General features: G+C 40.3%; 1 protein-coding gene across 2 annotated transcripts in view; it reads right to left on the bottom strand.

Moving 5' to 3' along the window:
- Positions 1-22,928, bottom strand: part of LOC148017139 (putative ADP-ribosylation factor GTPase-activating protein AGD11) — a 46,834-nt gene that overhangs the window by 10,821 nt on the left and 13,085 nt on the right. The window contains exon 2 of one of the 2 annotated variants that reach the window (XM_087662670.1): positions 4,211-4,306. The exons of the other annotated variant lie outside the window; for it this stretch is intronic. Coding sequence (XP_087518796.1) covers positions 4,211-4,306 — 96 coding nt within the window. The remainder of the gene's footprint in view (positions 1-4,210; positions 4,307-22,928) is intronic. 2 annotated transcript variants of the gene reach the window in all.

Here is a 22,928-nt window from a genome sequence, read left to right as displayed (position 1 = left end):
TGTTGTCCACAGCTAATCTCCTGCAACAGTTTGGGAAGAGGCTCTTAAACTTGCAGTTCATGTATGCAATCGATCTCCCAATCATGCATTGGAAAATGATATTCCTGAAGAGGTTTGGTCTGGCAAACCTGCTTCATATGACCATTTGTGTGTCTTTGGCTATGATGCCTTTGTGTATGTACTTGTAGAACAGAGGACCAAACTAGACATAAAATCCATCAAGGGCATCTTCATGGGATATGGAGATAAGGGAGAATTGGGTTATAGAGTTTGGCTTCCTCACAGCAGGAAGATAGTACGCAGCCGAGATGTAGTATTTAATGAGGCAACGTTGCTGAAAAATGCTACACATGGTGATCTTGACAAAAAGAATGTCAAATTTCAGCATGAACAGCCAGCCATTCAACAGCCATTACCTGAAAATTCTATCCCTTTTAATGCTGAAAATGAGTAGCAACCTATTGTGCTACAATCAAAAAATCATGGACAGCAAATAGATGCACATGATAAAATAGGACACCAAGAAGAACATGATCATTGGGTAGGAAGGTCTACATGTGTCAAAAGGCAGCCACAGAGGTTTCAACCATCTTTGGATTGCATTTTGTTGATAGATGAGGGTGGGCCTCTGACATTTAAAGAGACACAGTTATGTGAAAACAAGAGAAAGTGGAAGCTTGCTATGCATGAAGAGATGAAGTCTCTATATGCAAATAACACATGGGAGCTTGTACCTTTGCCCAAGGATAGGAAAGCTATTCCTAATAAATGGATTTACAAAGTGAGATGTATTGATGGGAAGCCCAAGTACAAGGCATTGCTTGTTGCTAAGGGCTATGCACAAAAGGAAGGCATAGACTTCCAGGAGGTCTTTTTACCAGTGGTGAAGATGACTACGCTCCGTGTTTTGTTTCCTCTCACTGCATCCTTGGATTTAGAGTTCGATCAGATGGATGTGAAGACTGCTTTTCTTCATGGTGACTTGGATGAAGAGCTGTACATGAAGTAACAGAAGGTGGTTTGTAAGCTGAAATGCATCTTATATGGGCTGAAACAAGCCCCTAGACAATGGTACAAAAAATTGGATACCTTTATGCTCAGCCATGGATTTAAACGTAGTCATGCAAATCACTGCTTATACACTAAAAAGGCTAATGATGGCAGCATTATTGTGCTGGTTTTATATGTGGATGACATGCTGATTGTAGGACAGCATAAGAGTACTTTGAATGCTCTTAAAAGGTAGCTGAGTTCAGCCTTCTCTATGAAAGATTTAGGGGCAGCTAAACACATTTTGGGCATGCGCATTAAAAGAGACAGAGGGCAACGTTTGTTGTTTCTCTCACAGGACAAGTACATTAGCAAAGTACTTGACAGGTTTAATATGGCTGATGCTAAGACTCTTGGTGTGCCTTTACCGCCACATACAAAGCTTAGCAAATCTGATTGCCCTAAGGATGATACAGTTACTAGTGCCATAAAGGGTATACCTTATGCATCAGCTTGTGGATCTTTGATGTATGCCATGGTTGCAACTCGCCCTGACATTGCTCATGCAGTGGGAGTTGTTGCAAATTCATGTCTAACCCCGGCAAGCCACATTGGGAAGCAGTGAAATGTATCTTCCGATACTTGAAAGATACACAAGAAAAGTGTATATGCTATGGAAAGAGTACACTAGAGTTGCAGGGATTTTGTGATTCAAACATGGCAGGAGATCTTGACATTAGGAAATCTACCAGTGGGTATGACTTTGGCTGGTGGGGCTATCTCTTGGTGTTCAAGATTGCAGAAAATTGTGGCACTGAGTACTACAGAAGCTGAATATATTTCAGCCACCAAAGCTTCTAAGGAAGCTATTTGTCTTGGCCGTCTGGTCAAGGATTTTGGTCTTTCTTCACGTACTCCAGTGCTTGGTTGTGATAGCCAAAGTGCAGTATGTTGGCTAAGAATGCCATGTTCCATGCACCTACCAAACACATAGATGTTTGGTATCACTTGGATGATGATCTTGTCACACTGACTAAGGTCAAAACCCAAGATAACCCTGCAGATGTTCTCACTAAGTCTCTTACAAAGGCTCAGCATGAGCATTGCATTCGTTTAGTGGGAGTTGGTTAGCTTAAAGGTACCACTTCGGACCTTTAAGTGGGAGGTTGTTGGGTATAAAGTCCCTTCGTCTCCGTGTAAATAGACTTATGGGTGTAAACACACCCTTAATGTACCCTAACATATAAATACATTCTTTTATTCTTTGTGTACCATCACAAATGGTACACCTATCTCTGCGTTCACTCCCATTAACTCTCACCTCAGCTTTGCTCTTCAGCTAATGCCTTGATCTCGTACACCATTGCACACTCACCCCCTTCAGTGTGAGCATTGGCACTAGCTCCCTCTCTTCAACAAAACCTGCTCTAGAAGACTGCAGATGATGAATGATGATTGAGGAAGAGAGAGCCATATAAATAGCACAAAGATATGCCATAAGGATGCTCAGGTCAGCCAGCAAATAATGGCTCAAAACCATAATAATGACAAATTAAAAATGCCTGAAATATCTATAGTGCACAGTCCACTAAACCACATGCCCAGACTCACTCATGAACTGACTAAATTGCTAACAAATGCATATATCCATGTGGTCAAGAAGAAAAGAGACAAGCTCGATGCAAAGTCAAAGAAATTTATCTTCGTTGATTATAGTACAACCACGAAGAGTTACAAGCTCTATGGCCCAACTAAAGGAAAAATCAAGGTGAGTTAGGATGTGATCTTTGATGAGATTGCAGCTTTGGATACTCCCATTAATGGTGATGCTTTTGCAAGTGGTTCTTCATCATCGATTGACCCCCATCCTCCCAAACCATCAGCACCTCCCTTGCCTTCCAGGTTAGATTTTGGTACTACTCCTTCCTCTCCTTCTCCTCCTCCTCCACTGTTGCTATGCCCTCCTCCACCGAATATTCCTCCTACCACATCCCCTCAGGTTTTCTCAAGGGATATTGATCCGCCAAAGGGGGAACCATCTTCTTCTAATGAGGGGAATGTACATTTACCAAGGGAGAATCTCTATCCCAAACAGGTGCATCACAAGTACAAGATGCCTCTAGGTCTCTATCACAACAAGATCAACCCCCATTGTTGTTCCTTCATAATTTCGTCAACTATTGGTTCCATGTGCAAAGAAGCAAAAGGTGATTGTCGTGAAGTGGGTCTGTTAGACCAAATACGTGGCCTATGGCACCTTGGACAAGCACAAAGCTAGGCTTGTTGCCAATGGTTTTGCACAAAGGGCAGGCTTGGATTACTCAGAGACTTTTGTATGTCCATTATTTGGGCCATCTTGACTCTTGCAGCTCGTCACTAATGGCCGGTTTTCTAGATGGATGAAAAGTCAACCTTTTGAATGGCATTCTTGAGGAGGAGACTTATATTGAATTAGCCTCCTAGTTTCTTTGTGCAAAGGAAGGAGAACCATGTTTACAAGTTGCCAAAGGCCCTCTATGGCTCGAAGGGCTAGGTACCAATGGATCAATCGGTTCATTTTACAAAGTGGCTTCCACTAATCAAGCCATGACTCCAACCTTTATTAGGAGGTTAAGGGTTTGAAATCTATTTTAGTCATCCTTCATGTGGATGACCTAATCAGGCTGTGGTTGCCTCCATACTGGAGGCTGAGAAAAGAGCTTTATCGGACACCACCACTGAGGCTGTTTATCTTCACAGGTTCTCAGCAGGCATGCAGTTCCCCATGACTCTCCCATTTTCCTCTGCATCAACCACCAAAGTGTTATCTGACTTGCTGTTAATTCCATTCTGTGTTGATCACCTAGGACCAAGCATGCGAAGTTCCTGTTTCACTTCTCTAGAAAGCTATAAAGAACAGCTAGGGCAAACACGAAGAAATGCAAACATATGACATGCAAATAACACAATCCGATGAGTACTCAAATGAAGATGAGGGCAACAGAAAAGATGAACTTCATGTCCAGAATAGGTTGATAGTACAAGTGGCAAGTAAACCTTAATGTCTCTTTGGAAAATGTTTTCTTGAGGTAGAAAGATTTATAGTAAGAAGAGTAAACTCTTTCCAACTCTAATAGTAAGAAAGGATCTGATTAGGAAGCCCACAAGTAATGTTTAAATATCCTATAAAGAAACTGTTGAGTAGGATAAAAGGTTTGTTATGGAAAGAGTAAGTGCTTACCAACTCTAATGGCAGAAGGGGGTCAGGTATAGGAAGACTCAGCTCCTCGTTCCATTGTGGATTCAAATCATTTCTAATCACCCGTGTCTTTACTGTCTGCAATCCAATATCAAAGGTCCACCAACCAAATACCTTATTATCTCCAGCAGAAACCAACAAAATAAAGCATCAAGAGCATCCTGAACAGCCTTTCTTTTAACTTGCAACAAAAAACTGTCCAGTACAATGCTCCAAAAGACTAAATTAACTTTAAGAAGAGTTTTAAAGATTTGAATCTTAAAAATCCAAATATCAGTATATTCTGATGTTATAAAGCTCTGAAAACATCAATTATGTTATAGATCACTTCAACATTACACTCCACAAGAGCGATTGTAGAAGTCAGTACAGATTGGCCAACCAAAGATTAGACAACAGAATATTATGCCCCAACTGTACCACTCCTCTTTATCAGAAAGTATCTATGTCTGATCTATTCTTCCAGTGGATTCACCAACCAAGGCAGCTTTTAAAGTCCATCTTATATAGATGGAACTGGTTCCAATCTTTTGATCAAAATCCCATATATTCCACCATTGAGACCACACTAAGTACTTTGTAGCATGTACAATTTCAGGCAAATGGCTAAAATATCCATCAGGAGCGGCCTTTATTAGTTGACATCAAGAAGTGTCTACAGCATTAGGAGATCATCTTCTAGCCAGATGATGTCCTCATCACTTGCAGCTTTACACTGAGTGAATCCAGATAGCAATAACACATCCAATAGAAGTCACCTTGGCTATTAGCTTTGTTTCAAGATATAAGTTCTAGGCCTTGGCTGTCACCTTTCAAGTCGCTGTCTAATGTGCTATCTAGCAAGGGTGGGCACCAATATGTTGAAAATGGAGAGAGAGAGAGAGAGAGAGAGAGAGAGAGAGAGTGAGTGAACACAAGACAATGAGCAAGAGTGGGCAGCAATTCCGCACTCAAAAGATGCAAGTTCTGGAATGATAGAATGAAAGTACAATAGGTCTTAAGTAACTAGTTGTGTTTACACTAAAAACCAAATAACTAAAAACATTAGGCACTACCCATAGAATTGGCAAATTCTAACACCCCCCTGCAATGCCGATGTGGTAGAAGTACCAGAAGATCAATCACCAAAGGGTAGCAAGTTCAAGGATTTTCGAAAAGCCTTAAACTTCTCACGAGGAAGTGCTTTGGTGAAAATGTCTGCAACATTCTCTTGTGTAGGGCCATACATCAAACTAATCTCTCCTACATAGCATCTCTCTCTGACATAATGGTAATGTACCTCAATGTGTGTCATGCGAGCATGAAATACAAGATTCCGTGCCAGTGCAATAGCACTCTAATTGCCAAAAAGAATGGGTGTAGGACTGTCCAAAGAAATCTATAGATCAGCCAACAAACCATACACATTCCACTGTTACAGTAAAGGCTGCCCTGTACCCAACCTCACAAGACAAGGTAGCCAGTGTAGGCTATTTCTTACTTAGCCATGAAATGCATGAGCGACCCAAAAATAAACAATGTCCACTAATAGACTACCTAGTATCTACATCACCAGCCCATTTTGAATTACTGTAAGCCGATAGATGCAAGTCTCCCTCCCTTGGGAGATAATAATGCATGTGACTGAGTACCTTGCAAATATCTGAAAATCAATTTAACAGATTGCCAATGTATGGTCCATGGGCTATACATATACCTACTCACCTAACAAGGCGTATGTTGCAAAGATAAATAAGATAGCCAACACCTTGGTTGTAAATTGCAACATCAAACATCTCTTCACCATTATGCATAGACAAAGTACACATAGGTTTGCAATCCTGCATATTAAACGTATGTAACAGCTTATCCACATACTATGACTATGACATGATGATACCATGCTGATTTTGGGTATACTGAATCTCCAAATAATAGTATAGACAGCCCATATCTCACATAGAAAATGCATGTTTAAATTCAACTTTAAAATTTGCAATTTTTTCCTCTGCAGGTCCAATGAGCACCAATTATCCACATAAATAATAATAATCAGAAAGTCCCCCCCTTCGTTCTTAATGTATAGAGTGGGAACAGACAAACTATTTTTGAACCCTTTGCTAGCCAAATATGCATCAATTTTTGAGTACCATGCACAAGGTGCTTGTTTAAGACCATAGAGAGCTTTATGTAGCTTGCATACCATGTGCTCTTTTCCTTTAACCACAAGCCCTAGAGATTGTGACACAAACATCCTCATGTAAATCCCCATTCAAGAATGCTATCTTAATGTCCAACTAAGGTACTTTCCAGCCATAATTTGTAGCCATCACAATCATACATCTCACCCTACTCATACAGGATGTAGGAGCAAAAGTTTCCTCATAAACTCTACCTTTCTTTTGCGCATGAGGACTCTACCATCAACTTTATGTTTGAATTTGAAAACCCACTTAGTGTCAATGGCCTTCTTGCCAAATGATAGATCCACAAGATCCCATGTACAATTAGCAGCAATGGAGTCTAACTCCTCTTGCATGGCCTGCATCCAATGTACATTTTGCTAAGCTTCGTTCGAGGAAGTAGGCCCTTCATCATCCAACAATGAGCTCATAAACACATGCTCATCACAATCATCTACTTCCATTATATCAGCCAAATGTGCCCCCCTTGCATCATGTGTTGCATGCTTGGCAGCCCTTTTAGTGCACTAAGGTAGCAAGGCATCCATTTTACTCTCCTAAAGAGTTTGTAACAGCTATCTCAGGACTGTTTTTGCTGCATTTACAACAGCCCCTTCATGCTGACCCGCTACCTCCACTACATGCGGCAAACCCTCATCAATACCCTGCTATTTGAGAGCATATGGAGCAACAACAGCTTGCTTTGATAGATCTGTCCTGCCAATTACAGCAAGCGTGGACTCCAAAGAAAGTGGTAAAGGGCCTTCAAAAACATCACTGATGTCATGTGTGGTGGCATTTGAAACTGTCATGAGAAAATGTTGCATTTTCAGCAAATAGGACATCTCTACTAATAAATACCTTATTCATGCGTGGGTCATACATGTGATAGCCTTTACTTTCTAAACTGTAGCCAATAAAAATGCATTTTACAACCTTATCATCGAGCTTTCCACAAAGCTCTTTCAGAACATGTGCCTAGGCTATGCAACCAAGCACCCAAAAGTAGTCAACTTTGGGTTTCTTGCCATGCCAAGCTTTGAACGGTGTGATTGTCTTCAAAGCCTTTATAGGTGCATGATTCAATACATGATTGACACACTAAAGCCCTTCTAACCAAATTTATGTAGCAACCCCTTGCTTTTCAACATACAACGAGTTATTTTCATGAGTGTGATTCTTCCTTTCACCAACTCCATTCTGTTGAGAAGTCATTCTAACAGTGGCTTTATGCATAATGTCACGATCCAACAAATATGTCGTAAATGCACGAGACATGTACTCCCCCCTCTATCTATATGAAGTGTCTGCACTTTTAAACCAGTTTCAGCCTCGAGCTTTGGCACAAGATGTTTAAAATGCATGAACACATCAGATTTAGCCTCAATCCATACACCCATGTATATTTCAAGTAGTCATCAATAAATGTAACAAAGTAAAGATGACCCCCCAAGTACATATGTCCTCATGGAACTACAAACATCCGAGTGAATAAGCAACATTTTTCGGACAGCATGCATTGCACCATTCTTTTTGAAGGCAAACTTGTGCATCTTGCCCAAAATACATCCCTCGCATGCATGAGGAGGTGAAGTCTCCACTAGAGGCAATGCATCTACCATATGACACCTCTAAAGGGTCATCAAACTCCCGAAGCTCATATGTCCATAACAAGCATACCAAAGCTCCACATTCTACATAGCGGATGTAAGACTAGTGACTATCAGAGCATCATGAGACTATCTATCATAAATGTCCAAAAAGAATAAACCCTTGTACAGGGTGCCGGACAGCCTGAGTACATAGTTCATCTCTCTATCTCTGATAATATATTTATCATCCTCAAAGATGACCTAAAAGCCATGCTTATTGAAAGCTGAAATAGACAACAAGTTCTTTGTAATGCCAAGCACAAATAATACATCTAGAAGCATGAAGTCTAAACCATATACAGCAATAATAGTGAGTGTCCCAATGCCACAAACATCATGGTGGTTGTTATTTGCACATATGACACGCTTCCCAATAGGGACAGAATGCAAAGAATTAAACAAACACTTCTTGAAAGTGATGTGCTTTGAAACACCACTGTCAAAATACCATGTTTACTGCGTTTCAATAGCATTAAATGCTGAATCAACCATTGAAGAATCATAGATGCATGTAAGAAATGCATAATCCTCCTCTACCAAGTTGGTTGAAGTATCACCATCTGCTAATTTGTTGGCCAATGCCTCTTGGACAACCAAACCAGAGTCTTTCTTCTTCACCTTGTCTAATCTCTTTCAACACTTATCAATATAGTAACTAAGCTTCTTGCAATAATGGCATTTTTTCTTTTTTTTAGACTTATCTAAGTCTTGGACAGCCTTGTTTGATGGCTGTTCGAACAAAAAGGTTGCGGACCATAAAACTCCGCAATGGGTAGTTGGAGCCATCAAGCTTATCCTCATGAGTGAAAACACCAAGCATAGTGCTCTAATCATTGTTACCCTGACGCGCCATGTTGTCAGAAATCAACAAAGATCGGCAATAAAATACTTCAAAGCTAAAGTGTAGTATGTGTACATCTTAGAGTACTAAAAATCCCTCAAGATTACCAAACAAACGCCAAACTATCACACAAACACAAAAGTATGCGATGTCACCCAAAATAGCACTCAGCCACAAGAATAGCCGCAATACACTGTTGTATACTGCTATAGTACACTTGCCTTGTAATGCATGCCCACAAAATTACAAATTCCAACAATTTAATGCTGATTCTTACCAAAGTTTTTGAATTTTCCCCAAATTTACTATTCAATCTGATTATAGCAACAATTAAATGTTGTTGTACCATTGATTTCTTGCTTTGAGATGCATGCACGGCAAAAGTCCTAAATTTCTTCTTGAAATTTCAAAGAAATCGAAGAAATTTTTACCTTATAGTCTGAATTTCAAAAGAAATATTACCTTGAGACACATGCCAACAGAACCAACAACTGCAATCCACCTCATGATGCAAGCCAAAGCCAAAAAACTGAAAAGCCCCAAATTTATCGCACCAATGTCAAAGAAATTTACAATGTTTGGCAATTTCGGTGGAGATTCACGCGAGGAAACTTGAATCAAGCAAAAGCCACAATTTTCATCAAAGAAATTTTGAGAAATTTTAGAAATTGGGAACGTCGGCCGAAAATCCCCAAATTTATTGGCATGAAGTGTGAGAAATTGAAAATTTCTTTAAAGTTAGGTAATAGACAAGAAAGACGGATGAGAAATTGCAGAAATTTTCGAAAATCCCTACGTTTGGAAACTTAAGGTTTCTGTGTTTTTTCTTAGATCTGCAAGAAATGGAGGGCAAGTGTGAGAAAATGGCAAGCACTAGACATGGCTGAGAATATCACGAACAGGACCAAGAGAGACTATGTGTGCACACTTTTATGCAAGATTGTGTACAAGACTGTGTGCAAGCTGAAAATAGTAGCAGCTCCTCCTCCAAAACAACTTCTTCTCTTCCTTGGGCTGAACGTTGGTAGGACCTTGGCGGAGTGGCAGCAACTAACAGTGGCTGTTCAGAATCCGCACGTAGAAGTTGCTTTGTTACCAAACGTTAAGAGCTATGGTGGAAGGAGCAACAGCAATAGAGAGACAGAGACTTGGAAACTCTAATAGTCACAATGTGTGACTGGTCTTCCCTTTATTCAAATGTCACTGAAAGAATAAAGAATGAAGTGACAATGATGGGCGCCTGCCACCTGTAGTGTACAGGTGTGCGGATATGCAGATAGTGTCAGTATAATTAATACACTCGTGGCTAGGCACATGCACCTTTACCCCGAACAATCTCCCACTTAAAGATGAATGTGCCCTTGGTGAGGAGAGAATAATGTTTACCCCAAGTCGAGATGGTGGAAAAATGAAAGAAAAAGCAAAAGGAAGATGGAAAAATAGCAAAGACACGTAGGCGGCCTCTAAAGATAAACCGGGGCAAAAAGTGCAACTTTAAATGAAAAGGCGCCTCAAAAAACTTGAAAAACTCTTGTTGTGTGTCTTTGTAAAGTGTCAAAGACCTCTCTTATATGCTTCAAATGCTCATCCTTGGATTTACTATAGATTAGGATATCATCAAAGAAAACAATAGCTGTTTTGAACAAAAAGGGCTGCAATATTTTATTCATGAGGGCTTGAAAAGTAGCAAGTGCATTGGAAAGTCCAAATGGCATAACCAAGAAGTGATATAACCCTCTTTCAGTTCTAAAGGCTGTTTTGAACTCATCTCCTTCCTTCATTCGGATTTGATGACAACCTGATCGAAGATCTATTTTGGTGAAGGCCTTTGCATCTTTAAGCTCATCCAAAAGATCATCAATTCAGGGAATAGGATACCTATTCTTGACCATTGACTTGTTCAAATCCCGATAATCAATATACATGCGAAATGATCCATCCTTCTTTTTGACTAAGAGCACAAGAGAGACAAACGGTGATTAACTTTGCTGAATTAAACCCATTTGCAACAATTCCTTGACTTGACACTCTACTTCTTCCCTTTCAAACTTGGACAAGCGATAGAGAGATTTGTTGATGGGTTTTGTATTGGGTAACAAGTCAATAGGATGGTCAACTTCTCACTTTGGAGGTAAAGATGATGGTGGCTGAAATAAATCCTTGTACTCTTCCAATAGCTCTTCTAATCTTGGATCCCTTTCCTTTGAAGAAGGAAATGGCTGATTTGTTGATTGTCCTTCATCTACTTTCGCAAGCAAAAACGTGAAGATACATGATTTTGCATTGATTTCTTTTCACAATTTCTTCATGGAGATGAGTTCTATTTGTTTGTGGTCTATGCCTTTCAACTCTATGTGCTATCCTTGTCAATTAAATTCCATTAGCATTTGCTCCAAGTCCAAGGTAAATTTGCCGAGTGTTTTCAGCCAATTACAACCAATAACAATGTCAATAGGCCCCATATTCAAAGTGATTAAATCCACTTTTATTGTGCAAGAGGGCGATAACTCAATTGAGGTACATGGACACACTTCTTTACTAGACTCATATTTACTGTTGGCAACTTGTATCCACAAGGAAGAATCCATAGCAATGGGTAGCAACTTCAGTCCATTCGAAGATTTGGTGTTGACGAAGCTATGAGTGCTGTCCGTATCCACTAGAATATGTGCAACCTTGCCATTAATGAAACCTTTGAGTCTAAGTGTATTTTCCCCTTTACAACCGGTCCATGCATCATGTGAGATGGTATACAAGGAAACATGAGAATCATGATTACCACCTGGATCAAAAGGAAATCCATCCATGGGATCATAGAATTCTTTGTTGGTGGCATGCTCCTCTTCATGAATCTCTTCAACCATTGGGTATGCATCAACATACAGTAAATTTCCCTCTTGATCTTCTTCTTCTTTAACTTCCACTTCCTGAGTAATCACCATGTTGATTTTTTGAGTTCTTAGCTTTACACTTCAGCTTATGATCTTATGGCCACTTCTCCCCACACTTGAAACATAATCCTTTTGCATGCATATCTCGAAATTTGTCGTGAGGAAGGAAGTTGCTGTTAGAACTGTTTTGGGGCAATTTAGGAGTATTTTCAGCTCTTGAAAAAGTATTTCTTGGCTCAGCCACATTTCTGAAAGTTTGCCCCTATTTTGGTATAAAATTTCCACTCTGTTTAGAGACATAAACAGTGGGAAATGTTGGCACTTTGCTGTTATAACTGTTTGGACTGTTATAACCTCTGTTTTCTTGTCTAAAAGAGTCTCTTGATTGGCTGAAAACTTGCCCATACTTTATAGGTTGATTGGAAACATTATTGCCCATACTTCTTTGCTGAAAATTTCATGCATCCCTTTTGTACTTCAAAGAATATCTTTCAACCAATTGTATGGCCTCATGTAATGTTTTTGGTTGTTGAGCTCCTACCTCCGATGATAGGGCAGGGTCAAGACCAAAAATATCTTTAACATACATGGAAAGATTCAAGTAGGCATTGGAATAGTCTCTAATGGAACATTCCCCTTTGAGCGCACGCATACCATCTTCTTTGAAGCCTTTCTTTTTCCAAAGGAGACACAAAGACATCAATTATCGCTTGCTTGAACTCCTCCCAAGAGTCAAAACTTTGCCCAATCTTTTGCATGTAACGCCACTAAGTATGGGCATAACCTTCAAGATGAAGAGCCGCGAAATAAATTTTGGCCTCTTCACTTCTAGGGTAAAGGGTGAAGTACAATTCAAACTTATTGATCCACTCCTCCCATTCTGAGGGTGATGCATTATCTCCTTTGAAATTAGTGTTATTGATCTTCTCTTTATATTCTTTTTCATTGTAAGATGACTGCCCATGAGATTGTTGTCTCCATGAATCTTTATTCCATGAATTTTGTCTAAAAGTAGGTGGCCCAAAACCATGAGATGAGGGTTGTCCATTTGAAACACGCTCTTGGTTTGGGATGTCATGGGCTGATCTTCGCTCATCGTGCCTTCCACCTTCATGGACTTGATTGTTAACTGCATTTCCTTTTTGTGCATTTGAGAGCTAATGATAAAAATTCTTGTAAAAGGGATCACATCCATGATAATCATTGTCCCATCGAGTGTTGTCACGTTCCCCTTCATGTCTATGATTATCTTTGGACTGCTAAACTGAGGCCTTGGGATATGAATTTCATGAATTTGTGAAGGATGATGGTTGCCCCTGACATGGCTCTCCCTTTTCAAAGGTGTGCATTATTGGCTGAGACTTTTCTTTGTTTGGATGGAAAGAAATACCAATAAAGGGAATTGCACGGGAATCTTCAATATTTTGAGGTTCACTTTGTGGTTCGCTTCCGATTTCCTTTATGGGTAAGATGAGCTCTTGGAATAAGAATTTATTGCTTTGCTGCAATTCAGAGATTCCTTGGTGTACCTGTGCCATCCCTTGCAACAAACCTTGATTCATATGGGTTAAACCTTCATTCAAAACCTTCAAATCCTTAGAAAGGCCTTCATTAACATGTCCCAGCTCTTTTGACAATAGGAGATAATCATTCCCTGCATGCTCTTCATATGTGACCTACTGTCCTTGATGTGTGCTATGAGCAATTCCAATACTTAATTCTTTATCTACTTGATCAACATTATGGGATTCAGTTGTGTAATTTTGATCCTCTTGGAAGTCTCTGACACCATCATTCAATGCCTCAGTAATAGGGTCTTTCTTCTTATTCCTGGCCATTAAGAAACAATGCTGTAATAGTAGACAATTTGTCACTAAACCCCTTGTTTCTCTTTGAATATGGCACCAATCCCAATGCTTAATAGCTCTATGGAAAGCTTATTATATGGGGATATACCAGATTTAATAATATCTCAACTTGCAATAGGGTATATAGGTCGATTGAACTCAAACAGTGTATTCCAGACAGCCTGTTTAGGTGCAGTCCACTAGACCCCCTGTCAAGAAATTGGCCATAACTTTTGCTCCCGATGTCGAATCAACAAAATTTTGATTCAAATCGGAGCTTAGGATCCCCTCTTCGAATGGAGCTATCAAGTTCTTAGTTTGGATCAGGACAGAATTTTCTGTAATAAGAACTGTATATCTGTCCAGAGAATTCCTGCAACCTGTTAACACCCTGTGGGAACCTTGTTTGACCCTGAAATGAATCCTATAGTACTTATAGACCTTCAAAGCAATTAGTAGACTTGTGATAGGCTATAAGGCACCTGTAAGTATCCAGTAAACCCTTGCAACTGATAGATACCTGTATGAAAAGACCTGTAAATCTGTCCAAGGATGTCACAACCTGTCCTATTCGGTACCCCAAGTCTTCAAATCTTCATCCACTCTTTCCCAAGTGGTCTTCCGTGGTCCACCACCTGTGGTGAGGGATAAAACAGTAGGACAGGCACCTAAATGAGCTCTGAAACTCCAAAAGGTGTGCAAAGTTCCTTCCGAGCCAGGTTGTGCACCCCTACAGAGTCTTAAATAGCAAGGGAAGGTCACCTCTCTTTTGTCTTGCTATCTCGTCCGGCTTCGACCTTTTTCCTTGGTCGGAATATACATGGCAAAGCTAGTGTTCTAACGATCAAGGAATGCAATGCATGGCTAAATCACGATTTTGTCATTTCATGGTATGCAAGAATTCAAGGGTAAAATGTATGAAAACTGAGGATGAGAAAGGCTTACCAATAGTAATCAGTGACTCACTAATTTACTATGCTCACCTTTTACAATTTATTGGATATTCTCGATAGATTGAATCACAAAAGACCCCAAAGTTAGAGGTTAAGCAATTCTTAAGCATCAATGAAAGGAAATTGCATGAGTTTGTAAAATGGGTTGATCAAGCAACAAAGCAAGGAGTAATGAATCAATCTATGCAATCATTTGGGCATCAATTTATGAATGGACAGAGCTAGAAATCAGTAAACAACATCAATCAGCCCTAGGTAAGGTACTATATGATCATGACATCAATGATTTACTCTTAATTTCTTCCCTTTCAGCAATTGGAAAGTTTGAACAAGTGGATTAATAGGGAAATTAAGAGTAGGGAACAAGAATTACCTGTTGATTGTTGTTGAAGAATGGTAGATGAACCTTAATCGGTCAATACTCCATAAAATCCATCATTAAATTGATCCAAATTAAAAGGTATAGCCCCAGCTTCAAACAAAAATTTGTCCCATAATGGTTGCTTCCATGTAGCATAAGCATTACTTCCAATAGAGAGCTCCAATGATTCAAAAGAATCCAATGCTTAAAGAAATATCCATAATGCTTGTAGGAGAAAATACTTTGAGCCTTGAAGAATCCAAATTCTTGATAGAATCAAGAATTAATGAAAATACCATACACTCAAGCATTCAAGAGAGTGAAAATGCTCTCAATCTTGATGGAATGCCCCAATGTAGACCGATTCTTGATGGAGTGGCTTCAATCAAACCTTCTTGGAGTTGTAGAATACAAAAGCCCCATGAAAATGAATAAGATAATCCAAGAATTGGATTCTTGAAGCTTGCTGCCCTATTTTGACTCCATAGCCACCATATTTTGAAGCTTCACATCCAAGAATGCATCAATGTCAATCCCTTGAGTGTTGAGAAGCTCCAGGAGGCTTGATAGAACAAAAGCCTTCTGACATTTTAAAGGAATTTCAGAAAAGATTCACTGCTGTCCTGAATCTGCCTAGCCAGAGTTTTGGAAGCTAAAGAATGATCAAGAATGATCAAGGAAGTGTAAGAAGACCATAGATGCTTGCTGAAGATCTGAAGGAGCCTTGCCAAAGCTTGCCTTAACCATAGCCAAGCTTCAACTGATGAAATTTCGTGGAGAAAGAGGTGCAGGAATTCAGTGCAAAATGCGCCAGCTCAGCCTGTTGTCCTGCTGATGATAGTTGCCTTGATCAAGGTATATAGCTACTCTACGTGAAGCTTAAAGCATGGAGAATAAAATCTTGGAGGTTACTTGAACCAATGAAGGCCAAGAAGAAGAGCAAAGTCGAGATCCACCATGAAAGCTTGAAGAAAAGCTTGAGAGGAGAAGAGAGAGAAACTACCCCAAAAAGTAATCTCAGTTTAACCATTGTAACCCCACTTAGACTTCAGTTAGGTCCAAAAACCTTCAAAATGGACCTCCATTTGACCACGTCCTGCTAATTCAGCCAAGAACCTCCATCTTCCTCAAGGTCTTCTTCAAAAGCCTTCAAAATTAGTCACGACTTGTTGCAGAAGACTCTGACTAGTCACAGTTTGAACTGTACCAAACCCTGTGACCAAATCTTGGTGCTCCAATTAACTGGTTCCTATCCCGATGACTAAATTTTTCAAGAAAATGACATTTTCCATAGATCAAAGACCATGCTCTGATACCAATGTAATAAAGCTAAATTCCACAGCAAGATTTTAAACTGAAAATACAAGAAATAGACATAAAATGTCAGGAAGCCATAGCCAAGGTGGCTTGGCAAGAAATGATAGATGCTACACATGTTACACCTCCACCTTTTATACTTACCCTAGACTAGGCATTTATGCTTTATTACATAGGAGAAGCAAGAAAGTGAGAAACACCTGAATCCTATATGAGCTATTAGTACTAACAAGAAATCCAAATAGACTCATCTGGTTGCAAGGAAGACTAAGTAGCCTCCGGTACCTGCAATGCACTTGTCTGTGAAAGGGACTCCCCCTCAATAAGGGAAGGTAAATCCTCATCTAAAAAAGGCTCCGCCTCTGACAACTCGTCAACCCTAGAAGACTCCAAAGGGGAAGCTAAAGGGGTGGAAGTATGCGACGAAGAAGAAGTAGTAGTCACATTCGTCAAAGGTGGTAGGGAAGCCGGAGTAGAGGGTGGAGGGGGAGAAGGGGGAGGAACCGAAGACGAAGACGAAGAAAGGGTACTAAGAGGCAACATAGAAGGAAGTAGAGAAACGGAGGGTGGGGGTGGATCAGTCAATGACGAAGAATCAATTGCAATAGAACCATCAATAGGATCCTTAGAGGCCAAAGCCTCATTGAAGATCGCATCCCTGCTTACATCAAGCTTCCATGTTGTCGGGTCATAGGGTTGATGGCCCTTCGTAATAGTGCTCTAGCCCACGAAAATGAGCTTCCTGGACTTCGAGTCAAGCTTTGTCTTCCTCTTCTTCTTGTCCACATGAACAAATGCATCACATCCAAAGATACGGAAGTGAGACACAGAGGGCTCTTGACCAAAGAAAGCCTCATAGGGAGTCATGTCCTATAACACAAAAGTTGAGGAACGGTTGCAAATGTAAATCATAGTAGCCACCATCTCAACCCAAAGGAAATGAGGAAGACCTCGATGCTCCAACATCAATCACGCCATCCCTAGCATGGTCTAATTCACATACTCCATTGCACCATTCTCCAAAGGTGTATTCGGATAGATATACACCACCCGAATGCCATGATCCCTATAAAACTGAGAAAAGAGTTTACAAGTAAACTCTCCACCATGATCTACTTATATGCCACGAACTTTGAAGATTGTCTATGTCTCCACAAACACCTTCCACTCCTAGAAATGGAAGTACGCCTTACTCTTGTATTCCAAAAAATAAGGCCACACATAACGACTGAAGTCATCTATAATCAGCGTCAAATACTTGGCCTTCTCAAGGGAGACCGTGCCCATAGGTTCGTAAAAGTCGGCATAAACTAACTCAAGTGGAGTAGAAGCTCTTCGAGTAGCAACCTAGGGATGTGGCTTCCTATGATGCTTGTCCCTCAAATAGCTAGAATACAACGTGTAAATAGAAGAAAAATCAAGAAGTCCCTCCACCATCTTCTTCTTTCGAGAAACCCCATCGTATAGCGTCAAAATTTAGATGATCATAACGAGCATGCCAAAGCAGCCCAAGCTCATGAGAAGACCACACGGCTAAACCTAAATCCGGTACATAAAGAACTTTGGCCGAAGAAGATTGTCTATCTAATACAATAAAGGAATAGTTTCCACTCCTCAAGCGGGAACGGTAGAGTTGTCACCAATCATAACTATGCCCCCTCTGACACTCAAATCCTGAAGTGTCTATAGATCATGTGAGAAGAGGCCCCACTATCAACAAGCCATGGCTTCTCCTGTGAGCAAAAGATGTCACAGATATACCATGATCAAGTGTACGGATTAATTCTTGCTCATGCCATATGAATCCACACCCCATGCAAATGCACCCTTAACACGGCATCCTCAAGCCAACCATGCGAACCCAGCCTTGCCATGTTATCATAGAATCTTCTACAAGATATGCCATCGTCCATGTCATCGCATGTATCATCAACAATATCATCATAAAACCTTCTAAAAGATATGCCATGTCATCGCTTGTGTCATCCATGATGTGTCATCATGGAACATTCTAAAATATATTTAGCCATCCTCCAACACCTATAAAAGAAAGGGCTCGCCATAGAGCTCCTCAATCTTACCAACGCCAGTCTTGGAAGCTCAAGAAGTCGAGACCTCCAAGTGAATAACTTCAAGTTCCACTTCTAATTCTTGTCTAGTCATGGTATCTAGTCTTGTCTTGTCTTCCATTATACTCCTATTGTCTTGTCAACTTGTAATCTTGTAGTATGAGATCTTGTCTAGTACTATACTGTATCTTATTCATCCCCCTCAAGGGAAATCTTGTAATTCTGATATCTTGTATCCATACCTACGGTCCCAAGTTGTGGGATCCTTCATACCTATGGAGTCCTGTTATCTATACCTACCATCTCGCATTGTAGGATTTTTCATATCTTGTTAAGTTATCATTGTACCTTGTGCCCCTACATGGGATTATCTTGTAATCAAAATTCTTGTAACAAATCCTCCATCTAGTCTAGTCTCTCAAGCATAGTCTAGTGCTCAAATAACAGAAGAAGTAAGAGTTATATCCTCCTTAGCAAATATATGCATAAAGACAAAACTCTATCGTCGCCTATGCAACATTCGTATCCTTTCTATCATTCAAATCCTTTTCCTTTGGTTTCAATTGGGAGGTACTTTTGCCAACACTTCTCTTCGAGATGAGTGCCCTTCCCACAGTGTGGGTACTTGTGCTACTTCTCCTTTTTCTCATCCTTCTTGTCCTCCAACTTCTTGTCCTTGGCCTACGCCTTTTTCTTCTTCCCTTCACCTAGACCTACAATAAATGCATTGATGGAGCAAGAACCATTGGCCCCAACCTCTCTGAGTCGCTCGTCATGCTCTAGGACAAGCGGTGAAAGCTCCTCCCATAAGAATGTCTCATATGTCCTCGATGTGATAAGGTTATTGTAGAAAACATCGAACCGAGGAGATGGCAAATGAGTCAAAAGGATCATAGCCATGTCTTCAAAGGATATCATCCAACCAAGAGAGGCAAGCTTACCTCTCATGTCCTCCATCTTCATGATATGCTCCTTCATAGAGGAGGAATCATCAAGACTAAGCATCCGCAACTTCTTCTTAAGGAAAAACTTGCAAGGCAAACATCTTATATTGATACAAAGACACATACTGAAACCAACCTTCCTTCTTGGAATGGGTGGTGATAACATGATTTAAGAGTTAATTACAGCAATAAATAAATGCAAATAAAATGAAATACACACTTTACCATAACATTCTTGGACAGTAAACACCCTGTTGGCCCCAAAATTGGTGCCCCTTGCGGTATTTCTTTAGCTTTCATTCAATTGGAAGGAGTACAACTCGAGATTCTTCAATCTCCTCCTGCTAACCAATTGTTTATTGATGTTATAAATGACCAACAAGCCTTTTGGGTCATTTGCCCCTTGATTCACCCAGGACTTCTTCTTCAATTTGACCCTTGGCTGGCCAAATGCTGCCCCAAATCGATTCGGGATAGGCTAGCTCTTGAAATCCCTTGATAATCTTCAATTATCAGCTGCTGATTTCAGTCCCTTGAGCCTTCAATCTCTGGCACAGATACCAAGGTGGCTGCTAAACCCTAATTTCTGTTGTAAATTAGGGTTTACTGCAGAAATTATAGATCAGCCCACCAAAAATGCTGAAATCTCCTCCAAATGGCTGAGAATTGCTGGGCATAGACTGAAGGAGATGAGAGAATGCTGTAGAGAGAGAAAATTCTGAGATTTGTCGTGAAGAACTGATCAAAATCAACAACTGCCCTGCTGTACCAGCCCCAAACGGATGCACCAACAACAATAGGAGCATCAGAGACTGTGATCTTCAGGAGAAAGTGCATCAACAACGATTGCCAGCTTCCTAAGGTCAAGAATATGCAATCTCCATCACCAAAATGGTCTCCAATGGCTGGGAAATGGCCCCAAAAGCTGGCAGCAACAGTCCAACACCTCTTTCCGATAGCTCCAAAATGAAAAAACAAGATTTCCCTCTCCCTTCAGCCCTATTTAACCTTTCTCCCACTTGCATGGAAAAGTTTTGCCAAGTGGCAGCTTTCTTAATCCATTTTCAGCAATTTCTAGCCATTTAATTAATTTTCAAAATTAATCAATTCTGAAAATTAATTCAACCCTTAATCCATGCCCAGAAAATTGACCTTGCCCATCCAAAAATTAATTGGCTAGGCCGTTTGCAACCCAAAGTGGTCCCATGCATTAATTGACCCTTGGACAAGCATTAATCCATTAATTAATGCCTAGTCCCTAGTGTCACCATTGACACTTAATGGCCAATTAATAGTCCTAGGGGCAAACTGACACCAAAATTCACCTAGAATCTAACAAGTGTAACTTGTTACAACTTTTGCCTTTGACACCCATCTTTTTCACAGGGTCCTTCGGCCTTCAACTATGAAAAAGTAGCTTGCACCTCACATGTGCAACACGTGTGCATCTTTTAATTGCACATCTAATTAATCCTTTAATCAAATGTCAATTAAACATAAGCAAAGCATCAAATTTTCACATCCTCCTGACACATACTGCTTCCACACTTTTGCTACAGTCTTCAACCTACAAACATGCACAAGGACAGAATCTTGCAAACTCATAAAGAAAAAAATCATGCTTGAGAGTTGAGCCGATCCCACAAGGTTGCTCGCTCCATAGAAGTCCCATATGTTGAATTTGTTAGCAAATATGTAAGTTCATGGTTGAGTCTGTGCATGTGATTCAAAGGGCTGGGACACCAATATATTTCCTAAATTATTTAGGCATTTTATCTCCATTTTCTTATGACCGTTTTGGACATTTTATGCTGGCCAATCTATTGCCATTTATGGCATTTTTTCAGCCTATTTATTGTGGCTCCTCCTCCACAGTCATTAAGCATCATCTATCATTCATCACTTGATAGGATCTCATGGAGGGAGAGGAGCAGCTGCTTGTGCCTTCACAACTGGTGATTCACATTGGTTCTGTATTGTCTCATAGCTTGTTATATGGATTCCATTTCCTAGGTATCTCTTTGCTTCTAAGTTCTTTGTGCAATGTTCGTTTCTTTTGCAGTGTTTCTCTTTCCTTTGTCTCTTATGTTCAGCAGTCTATTACAACAATTTTCCACGCTTCCACCACTACATCCACTTTTGACATGGTATCAAATTGCAAGATCAATGTTCCTACTGCTGTTTTACACTCCTTCAGGTCTGAGTTTTGACTTTTCATTTGCTGTTTTGACCTATTTCTCACTACTGCAACTAATTTCCAGCCTAAGCGACCATCTTCTGATCATCTTCGGCATGTTTCATTAACATTTTACAAACTGTCGTTTGCATTTTCAGCTTTTGGGTCTGTTTCAAGGCTGGAGACCTGGTCTTGACCCTTCCACATCAGTGTCTTGGTGTATGGTTTTTGTTGCTCCTCCTCCATGTCTAGTGCCCCGAAAGAAACACGTGGTTGGTAGTGATATTTCTCCATACCTTGGCTACTGTAAGTTGCTAGGGGCCGTTGCTCTTCCAAAAAATAAGGCCCATGAATAAGAAGAACATGATGTGACAACCCAACAAGCAATAATCAGTTTAAATAATTAAACCTTGTTTTCAAAATAGAAAGGTCCAAATTTATGTCCATCTTACCAAGTAGAAAGCAATATCATTTTCTCCCCAAGCTTCCTTGATTGCTTGAACAAGATTCACAATTGAACGTTTGTACTATTCCGAATAGTTAGATGTTATCTTTTGTTCCCTAAGCATTTTTAATAATATGTCAAGGTGTCTCCAAACCTCCATTCATAGGAATGCAATTCGCAGTGTGCTAGCCACATTTGTTGTGATTGCACACAACTCTCTCCAACACTCCCACAATACGTTCATTTGTTTACCAGTATGATTTCTTAGAAATCTCTTAACATGTGTGTGTTAAATGTTTGCTAAGAATGCTAGAACTTTGGTGCTACTTCAGCCTGCATTCCTTTTACTGAAAATGCCACAAATTTGGGGCATTCTAGCCTACATTCCCTTGCTGAAAATGCCCCAAATTTTGGTGTATTTTCAGCTCCCAAATTTGGGGCAATGACTGACTCAAAATGCCCCAAATTTGGGGCATTCCAGCCTGCATTCCCTTGCTGAAAATCCCCCAAAATTTGGTGCATTTTCAGCTCCCAAATTTGGGGCAATGACTGATTTAAAATGCCCCAAGTTTGGGGGCTCTTTTAGATCCTGGGATGATGGATCCCAATGCCCCAGATTTGGGGACCCAATCATTAAATGATAAAAATAAACAAAATGCATCTGCACCTCATACATCTCATTTTCAAAACCCACCCATCTCACCACATTCATCCGCTACTTCTCCACTTTCATTCACACCATTCACTTTTCCATTTCAAACACATTATGTCGCACCGCACATCACACCGGGGGTTATGGAAACATAGCCACATCCTTTAGGACCTCATCCTTACCTCTGTCGGGTGGTGTTCCACCTACTTCACACACACTTTCGGGATCATTACAGCCAAGGTATCCCCCCCAATCTATGCCAAGTGTGGATCAGTTGACTCCACAGTTTGCCTCCATGGCTTTTCCTAGTGGACCTTCTGGTCATACTGTTGTGCCCCAGCCTCACTTTGGACAGGGCTTCCATGTCCCAGTGCCTTCACATACACCGGC

Source organism: Lygodium microphyllum, chromosome 22 (assembly GCF_053477565.2).
Source record: "Lygodium microphyllum isolate KBCC chromosome 22, Lygodium_microphyllum_v1.1.10, whole genome shotgun sequence".
NCBI lineage: Eukaryota > Viridiplantae > Streptophyta > Polypodiopsida > Schizaeales > Lygodiaceae > Lygodium > Lygodium microphyllum.
The sequence above is the reverse complement of the archived record's forward strand: the minus strand, read 5'-3'. Positions and strand labels throughout refer to the sequence as shown.